Source organism: Salvelinus fontinalis, unplaced genomic scaffold, assembly GCF_029448725.1.
Source record: "Salvelinus fontinalis isolate EN_2023a unplaced genomic scaffold, ASM2944872v1 scaffold_2213, whole genome shotgun sequence".
NCBI lineage: Eukaryota > Metazoa > Chordata > Actinopteri > Salmoniformes > Salmonidae > Salvelinus > Salvelinus fontinalis.
The window spans coordinates 1-18,141 of record NW_026602422.1 but is presented as its reverse complement, the minus strand read 5'-3'; the positions used below and the strand labels follow the sequence as shown (position 1 = coordinate 18,141).

Here is an 18,141-nt window from a genome sequence, read left to right as displayed (position 1 = left end):
CCGGCCCCATTCTATACAGTCCAGAGTAGGGCACAACACCGGCCCCATTCTATACAGTCCAGAGTAGGGCACAACACCGGCCCCCATTCTATACAGTCCAGAGTAGGGCACAACACCGCCCCCATTCTATACAGTCCAGAGTAGGGCACAACACCGGCCCCATTCTATACAGTCCAGAGTAGGGCACAACACCGCCCCCATTCTATACAGTCCAGAGTAGGGCACAACACCAGCCCCCATTCTATACAGTCCAGAGTAGGGCACAACACCGTCCCCATTCTATACAGTCCAGAGTAGGGTACAACACCGGCCCCATTCTATACAGTCCAGAGTAGGGCACAACACCGTCCCCATTCTATACAGTCCAGAGTAGGGCACAACACCGTCCCCATTCTATACAGTCCAGAGTAGGGCACAACATACCCCATTCTATACAGTCCAGAGTAGAGCACAACACCGCCCCCATTCTATACAGTCCAGAGTAGGGCACAACATACCCCATTCTATACAGTCCAGAGTAGAGCACAACACCGGCCCCATTCTATACAGTCCAGAGTAGGGCACAACACCGGCCCCCATTCTATACAGTCCAGAGTAGGGCACAACACCAGCCCCCATTCTATACAGTCCAGAGTAGGGCACAACACCAGCCCCCATTCTATACAGTCCAGAGTAGGGCACAACACCGCCCCCATTCTATACAGTCCAGAGTAGGGCACAACACCGGCCCCATTCTATACAGTCCAGAGTAGGGCACAACACCGTCCCCATTCTATACAGTCCAGAGTAGGGCACAACACCGGCCCCATTCTATACAGTCCAGAGTAGGGCACAACACCGGCCCCCATTCTATACAGTCCAGAGTAGGGCACAACACCGGCCCCCATTCTATACAGTCCAGAGTAGGGCACAACACCGGCCCCATTCTATACAGTCCAGAGTAGGGCACAACACCAGCCCCCATTCTATACAGTCCAGAGTAGGGCACAACACCAGCCCCCATTCTATACAGTCCAGAGTAGGGCACAACACCGTCCCCATTCTATACAGTTCAGAGTAGGGCACAACACCGGCCCCATTCTATACAGTCCAGAGTAGGGCACAACACCGGCCCCCATTCTATACAGTCCAGAGTAGGGCACAACACCGTCCCCATTCTATACAGTCCAGAGTAGGGCACAACACCGGCCCCCATTCTATACAGTCCAGAGTAGGGCACAACACCAGCCCCCATTCTATACAGTCCAGAGTAGGGCACAACACCGGCCCCCATTCTATACAGTCCAGAGTAGGGCACAACACCGGCCCCCATTCTATACAGTCCAGAGTAGGGCACAACACCGTCCCCATTCTATACAGTCCAGAGTAGGGCACAACACCGGCCCCCATTCTATACAGTCCAGAGTAGGGCACAACACCAGCCCCCATTCTATACAGTCCAGAGTAGGGCACAACACCGGCCCAATTCTATACAGTCCAGAGTAGGGCACAACACCGCCCCCATTCTATACAGTCCAGAGTAGGGCACAACACCGGCCCCCATTCTATACAGTTCAGAGTAGGGCACAACACCGGCCCCATTCTATACAGTCCAGAGTAGGGCACAACACCAGCCCCCATTCTATACAGTCCAGAGTAGGGCACAACACCAGCCCCCATTCTATACAGTCCAGAGTAGGGCACAACACCGGCCCCATTCTATACAGTCCAGAGTAGGGCACAACACCGGCCCCCATTCTATACAGTCCAGAGTAGGGCACAACACCGGCCCCATTCTATACAGTCCAGAGTAGGGTACAACACCGCCCCCATTCTATACAGTACAGAGTAGGGCACAACACCGGCCCAATTCTATACAGTCCAGAGTAGGGCACAACACCGGCCCCCATTCTATACAGTACAGAGTAGGGCACAACACCGGCCCCATTCTATACAGTCCAGAGTAGGGCACAACACCGCCCCCATTCTATACAGTCCAGAGTAGGGCACAACACCGCCCCCATTCTATACAGTCCAGAGTAGGGCACAACACCGGCCCCATTCTATACAGTCCAGAGTAGGGCACAACATACCCCATTCTATACAGTCCAGAGTAGGGCACAACACCGCCCCCATTCTATACAGTCCAGAGTAGAGCACAACACCGCCCCCATTCTATACAGTACAGAGTAGGGCACAACACCGGCCCAATTCTATACAGTCCAGAGTAGGGCACAACACCGGCCCCCATTCTATACAGTCCAGAGTAGGGCACAACACCGGCCCCATTCTATACAGTCCAGAGTAGGGCACAACACCGGCCCCATTCTATACAGTCCAGAGTAGGGCACAACACCGGCCCCATTCTATACAGTCCAGAGTAGGGCACAACACCGGCCCCCATTCTATACAGTCCAGAGTAGGGCACAACACCGGCCCCATTCTATACAGTCCAGAGTAGGGCACAACACCGGCCCCATTCTATACAGTCCAGAGTAGGGCACAACACCGGCCCCCATTCTATACAGTCCAGAGTAGAGCACAACACCGGCCCCATTCTATACAGTTCAGAGTAGGGCACAACACCGGCCCCCATTCTATACAGTCCAGAGTATATCGGTCATACATTATAGATCCTCCTCAGGTTGGAGATTAGTAGATTTTAATGATGGCAATTGACAAAAGAAACGTCCAGTTCTTTGTGTGACTGAAATAACTAAATAAAACGTACCATTTTTAACTGTGAGCGAAAGTCACACCTATTCCCTTCAGATCCTCAGGTTTGGAAATACCCAAGTAAGGTCTGGACTGGAGAAATCCAGAAGATCTAATCCAAGTGTATGATGTTGTTGACAGTAGGTGATTGTGTAGAGAGCCCTGTCTGTCCAGATGTTCCTGTTACAGTCTATCACTCTCTACTTTCCTGGAATCCTCCATCTGAATTGGATTACGAGTTGTTTTTTTGCAGCTGGTCCGGAGCATGTGGTGTGATGGGCTGTCGACTAACTGACTATCTGACCGACTGTCTGACCGACTGTCAGACTATCTGACCGACTATCTGACTGACTGTCAGACAATCTGGCTGACTGACTGTCTGTGTGACTGACTGACTGTCTGACCGACTGACTGTCTGACTATCTGACCGACTGTCTGACTATCTGACTGACTGACTGTCTGCCTGATTGTCTGACTGACTGACTGTCTGTCTGATTGTCTGACTGAATGTCTGACTGACTGTCTGACTGACTGACCCATCAAAGCAGGGTTGTGTTTGAGATTAACAGACAAGAGCTGTCTTTGGTATTGAGTTGTGTATCATTGCTGTTTAATTTTCTCTCCTTTTCCGTTCATGGAAAGGGAATCTCATCCCAGAATGGCTGGAAAACCTGTAAGAGAGAGAATGGTTTATTTCAAATTCAGTAAGGCAACACAGTATCAATGGCAGCTAATGCTGAATTATTTGACACAATTTACAAAAGTCATAAATACACAATAAAATCTACAACTTAAAAATACATATTTTCTGGAAAGATGCTCTGGGTAACATACAGTACCAGTCAAAAGTTTGGACACACCTACTCATTCAAGGGTTTTACTTTATTTTTTACTATTTTCTACATTGTAGAACAAAAGTGAAGACATCAACACTATGAAATAACACATATGGAATCATGTAGTAACCAAAAAAGTGTTAAACAAATCAGATTATTCAAAGTAGCTACACTTGGCCTTGATGACAGCTGTGCACACTCTTGACATTCTCTCAACCAGCTTCATGAGGTAGTCACCTGGAATGCATTTCAATTAACAGGTGTGTTGTGACAAAGTAGGGGTGGTATACCGAAGATAGCCCTATTTGGTAAAAGACGAAGTCCATATAATGGCAGGAACAGCTCAAATAATCAAAGAGAAATGACAAACCATCATTACTTTAAGACATGAAGGTCAGTCAATCTGGAACATTTCTAGAAAGTTTGAAAGTTTCTTCAAGTGCAGTTGCAAAAACCACCAAGCTCTGTGATGAAACTGGCTTTCATGAGGACCACCACAGGAAAGGAAGACCCAGAGTTACCGCTGCTGCAGAGGATAAGTTCAGAGAGAAGAGACCTGCTTGGGTCAAGAAACACGAGCAATGGACATTAGACCGGTGGAAATCTGTCCTTTGGTCTGATGAGTCAAATTTTAGATTTCTTTTTATTTTTTAGATGTGTTGGACCGCAGAGTGAAGGAAAAGCAGCCAACAAGTGCTCAGCATATGTGGGAACTCCTTCAAGACTGTTGGAAAAGCATTCCAGGTGAAGCTGGTTGAGAGAATGCCAAGAGTGTGCAAAGCTGTCATCGAGGCAAAGCATGGCTACTTTGAAGAATCTAAAATATAACACTTTTTTGGTTACTACATGATTCTATGTGTTATTTCATAGTTTTGATGTCTTCACTGTTATTCTACAATGTAGAAAAGAAAAACCCTTGAATGAGAAGGTGTGTCCAAACTTTTGACTGGTACTGTATATGTATACCGCACAGGAGGCTGGTGGCACCTTAATTTGGGACAACGGGCTCGTGGTAATGGAGTGAGTGGAATTAGTGGAATGGTACTATGCGTTTGATTCCATTCTACCTGCGTCGTTCCAGCTATTATTATGAGCTGTCCTCCCCTCAGCAGCCTCCACTGGTATACAGAATACATGTAAAGGTCAGGTAAAGATCACATAACAACACTGAGACAACGTTTTTACCATCCCTTTCCAATCATAACCCTTCCCATCCCCCTGTACACCCATGGTGAGGTCATCAACCCTATAGGAAATGGGCTGCCCACCATGAGAGAGAGAGAGAAACATCTGTCCTCTCTTATTCAGTCCTCTGAATGTTCTCCCTCTCCACCTGTGGAGAGACCTGCAGGCCTAAACTGGAAGTGATGACGCTGCTATGCAGGCGGTGGTGATGACAGATACAGAGAGAAAGATCCCATAGCTACAGTTGAAGTCGGATGTTTACATACACTTAGGTTGGAGTCATTAAAGCTTGTTTTTCAACCACTCCACACATTTCTTGTTAACAAACTATAGTTTTGGCAAGTCGGTTAGGACATCTACTTTGTGCATGACACAAGTAATTTTTCCAACAATTGTTTACAGACAGATTATTTCACGTATAATTCACTGTATCACATTTGCAGTGGGTCAGAAGTTTACACACACTAAGTTGACTGTGCCTTTAAACAGCTTGGAAAATTACAGAAAATTATGTCATGGTTTTAGACGCTTCTGATAGGCTAATTGACATCATTTGAGTCAATTGGAAGTGTACCTGTGGATGTATTTCAAGGCCTACCTTCAAAATCAGTGCCTCTGCTTGACATCATGGGAAAATGAAAAGAAATCAGCCAAGACCTCAGAAAAAAAATGGTAGACCTCCACAAGTCTGGCTCATCCTTGGGAGCAATTTCAAATGCCTGAAGGTACCACGTTCATCTGTACAAACAATAGTACGCAAGTATAAACACCATGGGAACACGCAGCCGTCATACCGCTCAGGAAGGAGACGCGTTCTGTCTCCTAGAGATGAGCGTACTTTGGTGCGAAAAGTGCAAATCAATCCCAGAACAACAGTAAAGGACATTGTGAAGATGCTGGAGGAAACAGGTTCAAAAGTATCTATATCCACAGTATAACTAGTTCTATATCGACATAACCTGACATGCCGCTCAGCAAGGTAGAAGCCACTGCTCCAAAACCGCCATAAAAAATCCGGTTTGCAACAGCACATGGGGACAAAGATCGTCATTTTTGGAGAAATGTTCTCTGGTCTGATGAAACAAAAACATAACTGTTTTGCCATAATGACCATAGTTATGATTGGAGGAAAAAGGGTGAGGCTTGCAAGCCGAAGAACACCATCCCAACCGTGAAGCACGGGGGTGGCAGAATCATGTTGTGGGGGTGCTTTGCTGCCAGTGGGACTGCTGCACTTCACAAAATAGATGGCATCATGAGGCAGGAAAATGATGTGGATATATTGAAGCAACATCTCAAGACATCAGTCAGGAAGTTAAAGCTTGGTCGCAAATGGGTCTTCCAAATGGACAATGACCCCAAGCATACTTCCAAAGTTGTGACAAAATGGCTTAAGGACAACAAAGTCAAGGTATTGGAGTGGCCATCACAAAGCCCTGACCTCAATCCTATAGAAAATGTGTGGGCAGAACTGAAAAAGCATGTGCCAGCAAGGAGGCCTACAAACCTGACTCCGTTCGTTACACCAGCTCTGTCAGGAGGAATGGGCCAAAATTCATCCATCTTATTGCGGGAAGCTTGTGGAAGGCTACCTGAAACATTTGACCCAAGTTAAACAATTTAAAGGCAATGCTACCAAATACTAATTGAGTGTATGTAAACTGACCCACTGGGAATGTGATGAAAGAAATAAAAGCTGAAATAAATAATTCTCTCTACTATTATTCTGACATGTCACATTCTTAAAATAAAGTGGTGATTCTAGCTGACCTAAGACAGGGTATTTCTACTAGGATTAAATGTCAGGAATTGTGAAAATCGGAGTTTAAATGTATTTGTCTAAGGTGTATGTAAACTTTTGACTTCAACTGTACTTCCTCCCATATGGCTGAAACATAATGCTGCTTCAATGTGGTGTCATGGGAGTGGGCCTGGCCCTGGTCAGCAGCAGGCCAGACAGAGGATATCTGCCCTCAAACCCAGGTTTCCCTTGATGTAGCTTATCTCTCTCTTTCTCCATCTCTCTCACACACACACACACACACACACACACACACACACACACACACACACACACACACACACACACACACACACACACACACACACACACACACACACAATAAAACACATACCTTTGCATACATACCTCTCCCCTCCCCTTACACCGCTTTTTAAATTAGCAAATGTGTTTGGGCGGCTAGGCTAAATATAGGAGGAGCTTTTAGCTTCCCTGTCAGTGTGGTTAGCAATAGCAGGCCTCCAATGGCACCCCTCCAGACACACACACACACACACACACACACACACACACACACACACACACACACACACACACACACACACACACACACACACACACACACACACACACACACACACACACACACACACACACCCAGCTGTTGTAAACAGCACCTGTTCTCACAGAACCATCACTGCCTGTTAGTCTGTAGTAGTAGTACTAGCAGTAGTAGTAGTAGCAGTAGTAGTAATGGTAGCAGTAGCAGTAGTAGCAGTAGTAATAGTAGCAGTAGTAGTAGTATTAGCAGTAGTAGTAGTAGTAGTAGTAGTAATAGTAGCAGTAGTAATAGTAGCAGCAGCAGTAGTAATAGTAGTAGTAGCAGCAGTAGTAGTAGCAGCAGTAGTGGTAATATTAGTAGTAGTAATAGTAGCAAAAGCAGCAGTAGTAATAATCGTAGTAGTAATAGTAGCAGTAGTAATAGTAGCAACAGTAGTAGTAGCAGTAGTGGTAATATTAGTAGTAGTAATAGTAGCAGAAGCAGCAGTAGTAATAATCGTAGTAGTAATAGTAGCAGTAGTAATAGTAGCATCAGCCGTAGTAGCAGTAGTAATAGTAGTAGCAATAGTAATAGTAGCAGTAGTAGTAGTTAACATTATTAGTAGTAGTAGCAGTGGTAGTAGTAGTAGTAATAGCTGCCGTAGTAGTAGTATTAGTAGTAGCAGCAGTAATAGTAATAGAAGTAGTAATAGTAGCAGCAGCAGTAGTAATAGTAGTAGTAGCAGTAGTTTTAGTAGCAACAGTAGTGGTAATACTAGCAGTAGTAGTAATAGTAGTAGTAATAGTAATAGTAGCAGCAGCAGAAGTAGTAATAATAGTAGTAATAGTAGCAGTAGTAGTAGTAGTAGTAGTAATAGCAGTAGCAGTGGTAATAGTATTAGTATTAATAGTAGTAGTAGTAGTAGTAGTAGAGGTAGCAGCAGTGGTAATAGTAGTAGTAGTAATAATAGTAGCAGCAGCAGTAGTAATAGTAGCAGTAGTAATAGTAGTAGCATTAGAAGTATTAGTAGCAGCAGTAGTAATAGTAGTAGTAGTAGTAGCAGCAGTAGTAATAGTAGTAGTAGTAGTAGTAATAGTAGTAGCATTAGAAGTATTAGTAGCAGCAGTAGTAATAGTAGTAGTAGTAGTAGCAACAGTAGTAATAGTAGTAGTAGTAGTAGCAGCAGTAGTAATAGTAGTAGTAGTAGTAGCAGCAGTAGTAATAGTAGTAGTAGTAGTAGCAGCAGTAGTAATAGTAGTAGTAGTAGTAGCAGCAGTAGTAGTAGTAATAGTAGCAGTAGTAATAGTAGTAGCATTAGAAGTATTAGTAGCAGCAGTAGTAATAGTAGTAGTAGTAGTAGCAGCAGTAGTAATAGTAGTAGTAGTAGTAGTAATAGTAGCAGCAGCAGAAGTAATAGTAGTAGTAGTAGCAGTAGTAGTAGTAATAGTAGCAGAAGTAGTAATAATAGCAGTAGTAATAGTAGCAGCAGCAGTAGTAGTAGTAGCAATAGTAGTAGTAGTAGTAATAGTAGCATCAGCAGTAGTAATAGTAGTAGTAGTAGTAGTAGCAGTAGTAGTAATAGTAGCAGCAGTAGTAGTAATAGTAGCAGCAGCAGTAGCAGTGGTAATAGTATTAGTATGAATAGTAGTAGTAGTAGTAGTAGTAGTAGTGGCAGTAGAGGTAGCAGCAGTAGTGGTAGTAGCAGCAGTATTAATAGCAGTAGTAGCAGTAGTAGTAATAGTAGTTGTAATAGTAGTAGTAGTAGTAGTAGCAGCCGTAATCATAGTAGTAGTATCAGTAGTAGTAATATTAGCAGCAGTAGTAGTAGTAGCAGTAGCAGCAGCAGTAGTAATAGTAGTAGCAGTAGTAGTAATAGTAGTAATAGTAGCAGCAGCAGTAGTAATAATAGTAGTAGTAATAGTAGCAGCAGTAGTAATAGTAGTAATATCAGTACTAATAGTAGTAGCAGTAGTAGTAATAGTAGTAATATCAGTAGTAATAGTAGGAGCAGTAGTAGCAGCAGTAATAATAGTAGCAGCAGCAGTAGTAGTAGTAGCAGCAGTAGTAATAGTGGTAGTAGTAATAATAGTAGTGGTAGTAGTAATAGAAGCAGCAGCAGTAGTAATAGTAGTTGCATTAGAAGTATTAGTAGTAGCAGTAGCAGTGGTAATGGATCTCCCGGGTCTCCCGGGTGGGGCAGGGGTCTAGGGCACTGCATCGCAGTGCTAGCTGCGCCACCAGAGTCTCTGGGTTCACGCCAAGGCTCTGTCGCAGCCGGCCGCAACCGGGAGGTCCGTGGGGCGACGCACAATTGGCATAGCGTCGTCCGGGTTAGGGGTTAGGGAGGGATTGGCCGGTAGGGATATCCTTGTCTCAGTATGTAAAAAAATAAAATGTAACAAAATGTATGCACTCTACTGTAAGTCGCTCTGGATAAGAGCGTCTGCTAAATGACTAAAATGTAAATGTAAATGGTAATAGTAGTAGTAATCGTAGCAGTACCTGACTCGGTGGGTGTAAAACTATGATACTTGTGTGTGTGCGTACTTGTGTATGTGTGTATTTTTGTCGTGGTGGATAGATACAGAATATAATGTTTACAATGAAATGGATGCACAATAAATCAGAGATTTATGTGGGTACCTGAAAAGTGGGTAGGCTATACTATCCTCAACCAAAATGCTACTTTCCATCACTGCTGATATCCTCAAAAGGAATATGAACTATTGAGTTCCTGGTCTCATATTTCCCCTCCAGAAGGAGAGAGTGGTCTTGTTTCTCCTGGTGAATTGGTGTCAGGGGACCTCAGTGAATGGGGCACATTTGTCATGAATTTCACCATGCATTTCCTCTTTTATTGGCCTGGATGTCGCTAGCTGATTCCTGCACTTAAAGCTGTTTGTTGCTGAGTGTTTTATAGAACATTATTTTGATAATATAAAAATCCAGTGTAGTCAATAAAGTTCTGTTTCCTTTCAAGTGCGGCCAAATCCTACCTCAACAATTCTGCTTTGTTGGTCTAATTAAATTGATGTTTTATGTGTATTTTCTTATTCAACTAAATAATTTGGATAATGAATGTTATTGGATAATGCAGATCATTTTATGTAACTGCCCCCATTGATATGGCAGAGTTCTATGATCTAATGTCCTTTCTAGCATACTTCCAAGAATGCATGCCCAATCCATGACTTCATTCTACTTAGTTTGCTAGTGTTGATATTGAAACAGAGTTCTCTCTGAGTGATATTTGAGAGTGGTTATGTGACGGTAACAGGGCCGTGTGTACAGGAAGTTATCTGGAGAATGACTGCTGACTGTAGTGGGACGGTGTTCATTGTGACCCCACTGCTGTCAATTCCCAGAAGTCATAACACAGTGACATCATTGGCCCTCTCTCCTCACACGGCCAATGTTGTTCTGCCAATAAAGAGAATCACTCCGTTTCCTTTGGAGGGTCGCTAGTTGCTTTCCAGGCAAGATTAGTGGGAACACTGATATCTCTTCCTTCAACTGTCCACTTGAAGGGAATCTGTTGAACTCTGTTTGTCTATGTTAGAAGTGTTATAGATTTCGTTAGCATTGGTTTAATCTCCTCCATCTTCCTCCTAGGTGTCGTGTTCAGAAGTTCTGTCCTGAAGCTTTGAAGACCGAGGACTACCCAGCCATCAGTGGCACCTAAAAAAATACAACAGCAGCTTTTAACCTCCAACTTTTTCCCCCACCAAGTGGACTATCTCTCCATTGTAAAACCTAACCCCGCACACTCACGTGTAGCGCCCTGACAACGCTACGGTCGCAAAGAGGCGACAGACACAAACGTCACCATGAACGTCACCTCCCTGTTCTCCTTCACCAGCCCGGCCGTCAAGCGCCTCCTCGGCTGGAAACAAGGAGACGAAGAGGAAAAATGGGCGGAGAAAGCCGTGGACGCGCTGGTGAAGAAACTGAAGAAGAAGAAGGGAGCAATGGAGGAGTTGGAGAGGGCTCTGAGCTGCCCGGGTCAGCCCAGTAACTGTGTCACCATCCCTCGCTCCCTGGATGGAAGACTCCAGGTGTCCCACAGGAAAGGCTTACCCCATGTTATCTACTGTAGGGTGTGGAGGTGGCCTGACCTGCAGTCTCATCATGAGCTCAAGGCTCTGGAGTGCTGTGAGTACCCGTTTGGCTCCAAGCAGAAGGATGTCTGCATCAACCCGTACCACTACAAGAGAGTGGATAGTCCAGGTGAGTGTGTGTGTGTGGGGGGGGGGGTGTATTATAGCATTAGAGGGTTTATGTTGCGCTGAAAAGTTAACGTAAAATGATCATCAAGGATGATATGCTTTTTAATTATGTTTTGTGTAAATATATCAAATGTTTCTCCACTAGATCTTTCCAGCCTAATGCCCCATTTACTTCATGTTTGATTTATGACCCCTTTTGAAATGTGTTTTGATAGTTCCTGCATTTCCTATGATCCTTCACATCGCTCTTGAACATGAAACATTAATGGTGAACCATACACATAACCCATAAGATACCCACCCCAGCAGCCTGTTCCGCCCCTATCATCAGCCGATGGTTTTCTCGTCTCTGCTCATGGCTTTCCCCTTCCCATGGTTTCTGCAGATGTTCTCTCCTTTTTTCTCCCTTTCCCCCTTTCATATCTTCCCCGTGTCAGCCAGGTGTTCTAATCTGTCTGAACTGAGACTCAGGAGAAACAAAACACCACCACACACTATAGATATGCCTCAGAAAACTCAGCTGTGTGTACTTGCGTGTGTGTACTGTATTTATGCATGTGTGTGCGTGCGTGCGCCTATACGCATGCACATGTGTGTGTACGTGTGTGTATGTGAAACCAAAAGATATTTGTTTCCCTAATGGACAGGGGACATTAAATGTCCTCTTTTGTCTGTCTGCTAAGCAGAAGATGAGGCCCAGCTGACTAGACAGAAACAGCTGTCCACAGGGTGCTACAGGAAGGGGGGCGAGTGTGTGTGTGTCAGTGTGTGTGTGTGTGTGTGTGTGTGTGTGTGTGTGTGTGTGTGTGTGTGTGTGTGTGTGTGTGTGTGTGTGTGTGTGTGTGTGTGTGTGTGTGTGTGTGTGTGTGTGTGTGTGTGTGTGTGTGTGTGTGTGTGTGTAGCAGGAAATTCCAGCCGGGGGAGAATGAGGGCTTTGTTTTTGGCATGCTCTGTGCGGCCGGTCGGGCCGGGGAACACACACACACACGTGGTGTTTCTCTGAGGAAGAAGGGGACAGGAAGCCACACACAATGGGAGGGAGGAGCGGATGCCCGCCTCACACACTTGTTTTAACAACTGGGCTGTAGCACCTGTCCGTCCACACCTCCCCCATCTCACACACACACACACACACACACACACACACACACACACACACACACACACACACACACACACACACACACACACACACACACACACACACACACACACACACACACACACACACACACACACACACACACACACAGACACACAGACACACAGACAGACAGAGCTAGTCCCAAAGCAGTAACACCAGGATAGAACAGATAACATAAAACGCCCTGACACTAGTTTTATATAGAACAATAGCCAGGGTTCAGACTCGACCTTGGGATTTGGTTATGCAATAGTATTCAATAGGAGATTTTTTTACTACGCTCAAACTAAATTTGTCAACAGAATATGCTGTAAATAGAATTTAAAACACAACTTTTGACCAGTAATCTTTCTCATTGTAGCATTTTATTGGGATAGGGGATACCTAGTCAGTTGCACAACTGAATGCATTCAACCGAAATGTGTCTTTTGCATTTAACCCAATCAGAGAGGTGTGGGGGGCTGCCTTAATTGACATAATTGGCACCTGGGGAGCAGTTGTTGTTGGGGTTTAACTAACTGCCTGTCACGCCCTGACCTTAGAGATCCTTATTTATTCTCTATGTTTGGTTAGGTCAGGGTGTGACTCGGGTGGGAAAATCTATGTTTTCTATTTCTTTGTTGTTTTGCCGTGTGTGGTTCCCAATCAGAGGCAGCTGTCTATCGTTGTCTCTGATTGGGGATCATATATAAGTTGTCATTTTCCGTTTGGGTTTTGTGGGGTGTTGTTTTCTGTTTAGGTTGTTTCCCTGACAGAACTGTGCGCTTTCGTTTTCGCCTTTTGTTTGAGTGTTTTTGTGAACATTAAATTATGAACACTTTCCACGCTGTGCTTTGGTCTCATTCCGACGATAAACGTTACACTGCCTCACTCAAGGGCAGAACGGCAGATTTTTCACCTTGCCAGCTTGGAGTTTTGAACCAGCGACTTTTCAGATTACTAGCCCAACGCTCTTAGCCTACCTGCCTCCATTGACAAAACTCTTAGTGTCAGTATTATTTAATGATATATTTATTACCTATTTGTGGATATTTGGTGTAACAGATCTCTAGTGGTTTATATCTGATCTCATACCTCTGAATGGTCCTCACATCACCATTCAGCCACAATCATATTTTTCTCCATGTGATAGATTCTTCATAAATGGACTCACTCACCTCAGAGATGTTTTCTCTGAACAGGATGTCTGGAACAGAGGCCAAATACTGCTGGCTAAACCAACACACTGCAAGCTACAATTCCAAAAATGCAGGGGCATCTGCAAATGTGCACAGCGAATAGAGAGAGAGGGAGGAGGGAAAGAGAGAGAGACAGAGAGAAAGAGAGAGGCATTTTATGATGCTATAATTAAAGAACTCTGTCCATCCTGGGTGTGTGTGTGTGTGTGTGTGTGTGTGTGTGTGTGTGTGTGTGTGTGTGTGTGTGTGTGTGTGTGTGTGTGTGTGTGTGTGTGTGTGTGTGTGTGTGTGTGTGTGTGTGCGCGCGCACGCTAACTGGACTCATGGGGCTTAGGGACACAAAGAGAGGGATAACCCCCTACCCTCGCTACCCACAATACCCTTGCTAGCAGGGTCAGCCTTTGCATCATAGCAGGTATTCAACTAAAAAGGCTCTGTACATCTCAATGAAACTAAATGGGGAATAATAATAGGTCTGCTGAGAGTTGTAAAGGCTAGAATATTTAATGATTGGAATATTGATTATAGAGCAGAGTGTATTTGGATGTGCCTTTCATTTGAAACGTAAACTGGCCTCACCTATTATGAATGTATTATATAGTGTCTATCTATGCAATGGATGCAACCGACCCGGCAGCCATTTTGTTCAGAATCGGGCCATAACTTACCATTCAAAGCAGTATAGAGATACAGAAACTGCTCCTGTAACTAACCTTGGGTCGTGTTCATTAGAGTACACAACAGAAAACATTTAACAGCAGAAAACAAAATGTATTTCTTATTGGGCAAGTCCAGGTTGTCCCTCCATGTTTCTGTCTGTTTTCTTCGGTTTCATGCCAACTGAACATGACCCTGATGTCCTCTCTCCTTCCCCTCTGTCTCAGTGCTGCCCCCAGTGTTGGTCCCGCGGAATAGCGAGTTCAATGCCAAACACAGCATGCTACCACGCTTCCGCAACCCTCTGCACCAGAACGAGCCCCACATGCCCCAGAACGCCACCTTCCCAGAGTCCTTCTCCCAGGCGAACACCCTGATGAACTTCCCCCAGACACAGACACACTCCCCTGGGGGTAACAGCTACCCCGGCTCCCCTGGTAGTGGCAGCAGTGCAACCTTCCCCCACTCCCCCACCAGCTCTGACCCAGGCAGCCCATTTCAGATGCCAGGTGAGCCGCCAGGTCAGATGCCAGGTACAATTCACTAATAACTTTTATAACGGTTAGTGTGGTAACAATGTATTGAATTATGCCATCACCCTCTTGGGTATCTACACTGTGTACAAAACATGATGAACACCTTCCTAATATTGAGTTGCAGACCCTTTTCCTCAGAACAGCCTCAATTGGTCGATGCATGGACTCTACAAGGTGTCAAAAGCGTTCCACAGGGATGCTGGCCCATGTTGACTCCAATGCTTCCCACAGTTGTGTCAAGTTGGCTGGATGTCCTTTGGGTGGTGGGTCATTCTTGATACACACGGGAAACTGTTTAGGTTGACAAACCCAGCAGCGTTGCAGTTCTTGACACACTCAAACCGGTTCGACCTGGCACCTACTACCATACCTTGTTCAAAGGCACTTCAATATTTAGTTTGCCCATTCACCCTCTGAATGGCACACACACACAATCCATGTCTCAAGGCTTAAACATCCCTTATTAATCGGTCTCCTCCCCTTCATCTACACTGATTGAGGTGGATTTAACACTGACATCAATAAGGGATCATAGCTTTCACCTGGATTCGCCTGGTCAGTCTGTGTCATGGAAAGAGCAGGTGTTCATAATGTTTTGGACACTCAGTGTATATGTGTGTGCTAGGCAAATGGCTGATCCAATGTAAACAATGGAATAGGCTAAGCAGCAATAGACTTACTGTAGGTGATGACAGTAAGTAAAGGATGTATGACAGGAATATTCAGGTAGCTGTACTGTGTAGGTCAGCGTTTCCCAAACTCGGTCCTCGGGACTCCAATGAGTGCACGTTTTAGTTTTTGCCCTAACACTACACAGCTGATTCAAATGATCAAAGCCTGTTGGCTATTTGAATCAGCTGTGTAGTGTTAGGGCAAAACCCAAAACGTGCACCCCTTGGGGTCCCGAGGACTTTGGGAAACCCTGGTGTAGGTAAAGGTGTTTTTGTCAGTATGTTGGACTAAACCAAAGGCTCTAAGACAGATAAAGCTGGTAAGTCAATGTTTAGTATAGAGTGACAGTTGGAAGACTTCTTTCTCTCTGGTTTAAACCCCCTCTCACCCCTCTCCCTGCCCTCCTCCAGAGACCCCTCCTCCAGCCTACTTGCCCCCAGAAGAGCGGATGACTCAGGACTGCCCCCAGCCCATGGACACCAACCTGATGGTCCCCGCGTTGCCCCTGGAGATCAGCAACAGGCCAGGTAATCAGCTGTGACATCACCCACTTAGAGCTGTCAGCGGCCCCACCAGCTCGTACTACAGGTGCAAGGGGTTTTCTGGGTACAAGTACGCAACCATGACACACTGCTTTTTATTTGTCGTGGTGAATCAAACTCAGTTTTAATAGGCTATGTAGTTGAAAATAACACTTGAAAAGTAGTCGTGGTTGTTGGGGTTTGTGGTAGAGTTCATTAAAGTTCTCATGCATGCAGTAAAGCTAGTAAGAAAAACGGATGTAGGTGCTTTATCCCTCTGTTAAAATAAGGGGTGATTCATGTGATGACCTTCAAAATTGCACATCATGAGTTGGAAAAGATTAGCTAGAAAACAATTTCCTTCATATATTCAATAAAAAGAGAATTTATAGGGAATTTTATATGATCATTAATGCAGGGTAAATGGGAAAATAACATGAATGCGTATCCATGTTCAGAAAAACAGAGTATCTCACACCATTTTGAGGCAGTAGGTTTTAGATTTCAGTATGATGAACACAAAAGCGTCAGTCTATACATGCAACCCAGAGGAAAGATCAGTGAGTCTGCCAATTAAATCTGGTCTCAGAGCAGTTTTTACGAGGCCTTTAAAAGCTTCTTGCTGACATCATCTCTGCCGGTGGTAATTAACTGAAAGCTCGTTAAGAACTTGTTAAGAATTGGCCTCACTAATTACATCCAACTTTTATATCTGAAACACTTGTTTCAAATAAAAAAAAACTTGTTGAGAACCCTTGTTTGCTACCACCTACCTCAACTGTGGTTCAGTCAATCGTTAGTTGCTGTGGAGATCTGGCATTCCTACACATCACACATCTGAACAGCCAGTCCATACGCAAAAGCCATGTATGCCACCAGTCATGCAGGCTATTTACATGGCAAAAGATAAGGTGTTAAAGGGGTTTGATTTTTGAAGTCGAAGCAATTTTGAGGTGTCTACAGTACAAAGTCTGTTGATACTTTCAGCAGCCAAGGTATTGGGCAGAATTGTACAAACTGTTTACGCTTGCTAAAACCAGTATTGCAATCTCCTTACCAATCTCCCTATATAATTGTTATGCATCCAGTCACGGTAATATCCCCACCCACACAGATGGATATTGCAATGGGTGTGGAGAAATACTCCCTGGAAGTGGTGATTGGGGTATTTTCTGTCCTTCCCCAAGCTGCATCCTGTGAGTGTTCTAGAGGTCCGGGCCGTTTCCATTGTGGGCCGGGCCGATGGATCTAGGAAAAGCATAGACCAAATACACCTGATGGCTGCTACTCTCAGCAGAGGAAGTTAGGAAGGAGTATGCCACTTGGATAAACTCTCCCTCCCTCCTGTAGAGAGAGGGGGCCAGCTGGCATAAAGCTCACCCAAGATACCGGGCAGAGAGAGACGGCACCAGGCGGGCATCGGCTTGGTCTATTGACTGACTGCTTGACTCAATAAATACTGATCCTAGACCAGACTAGACTGCCCGCAGTCAGTGGACAGTATTTGATCAAGACTGGCCCTGTCCAGACTGACCACAGTCAGTCTAGTGGGGTTGGATGGATTTGCCAGCATTGATTTTCTGTTTCTGTTGTATGCAAACATGACCTATAGCTCTCTGTGTGTACTCAGACTTAACGTCACATACCACACATTTCATACACCTTTCCCACGTTTTGTCATCAACATACAAATAAAAAATAAAAAATCTTCTAATCCTAGTAAAGGAAGAAGGAGATGAAAGATTAACATCTGCTATATCAGACTGCAGCTCAAAGTCAGACTAGACAGACAGACTTTAACTTTATCAGAACAGAAGGCTTGATGCTCATGAGCCACTCTAGTCAATCTGCACGTGTGTGTGTGTGTGTGTGTGTGTGTGTGTGTGTGTGTGTGTGTGTGTGTGTGTGTGTGTGTGTGTGTGTGTGTGTGTGTGTGTGTGTGTGTGTGTGTGTCTGATCATACACACATCTCACCCTTTCTGTGTGTGTTTGACATCCTGTACAGACGTTCAGTCGGTGGCCTACGAGGAGGACAAACACTGGTGCTTCATAGTGTACGACAAGCTGAACAACCTCCCTCTCATCCCTGTCTCCTCTCCTCCCTTCCTCTCCCTTTCTCCTCCCTGTCTTCTCCTCCCTTTCTCCTCCCTTCCCCTCCCGGTCTCCTAGATGTTCAGCCGGTGGCCTACGAGGAGGACAAACACTGGTGC

At 44.9% G+C, this 18,141-nt stretch overlaps 1 protein-coding gene across 2 annotated transcripts; it reads left to right on the top strand.

The window, feature by feature from the left end:
* Nucleotides 1-10,617: 10,617 nt before the first annotated feature.
* LOC129850719 (mothers against decapentaplegic homolog 1-like) lies at nucleotides 10,618-16,508 on the top strand. Of its 2 annotated transcripts, none has more exons than XM_055916978.1 (3): nucleotides 10,618-11,224; nucleotides 14,430-14,711; nucleotides 15,821-16,508. In XM_055916978.1, the coding sequence occupies exons 1-3, from the start codon at nucleotides 10,825-10,827 to the stop codon at nucleotides 15,949-15,951; spliced, it is 813 nt and encodes a 270-aa protein (XP_055772953.1). In that variant the 5' UTR covers nucleotides 10,618-10,824; the 3' UTR covers nucleotides 15,952-16,508. The 2 variants fall into 2 exon arrangements, with proteins under 2 accessions (XP_055772953.1, XP_055772952.1); XM_055916977.1 differs by having other exon boundaries at nucleotides 14,430-14,735; nucleotides 15,821-16,507.
* Nucleotides 16,509-18,141: the final 1,633 nt, after the last annotated feature.

Bases quoted from the DNA above. Each gene is read 5' to 3' on its own strand.
- LOC129850719 (XM_055916977.1), top strand. From the start codon at position 10,825: ATGAACGTCACCTCCCTGTTCTCCTTCACCAGCCCGGCCGTCAAGCGC. The intron at 11,225-14,429 runs GTGAGTGTGTGT...CCTCTGTCTCAG, and splicing joins CAAGAGAGTGGATAGTCCAG to TGCTGCCCCCAGTGTTGGTC. The intron at 14,736-15,820 runs GTACAATTCACT...GCCCTCCTCCAG, and splicing joins GCCGCCAGGTCAGATGCCAG to AGACCCCTCCTCCAGCCTAC.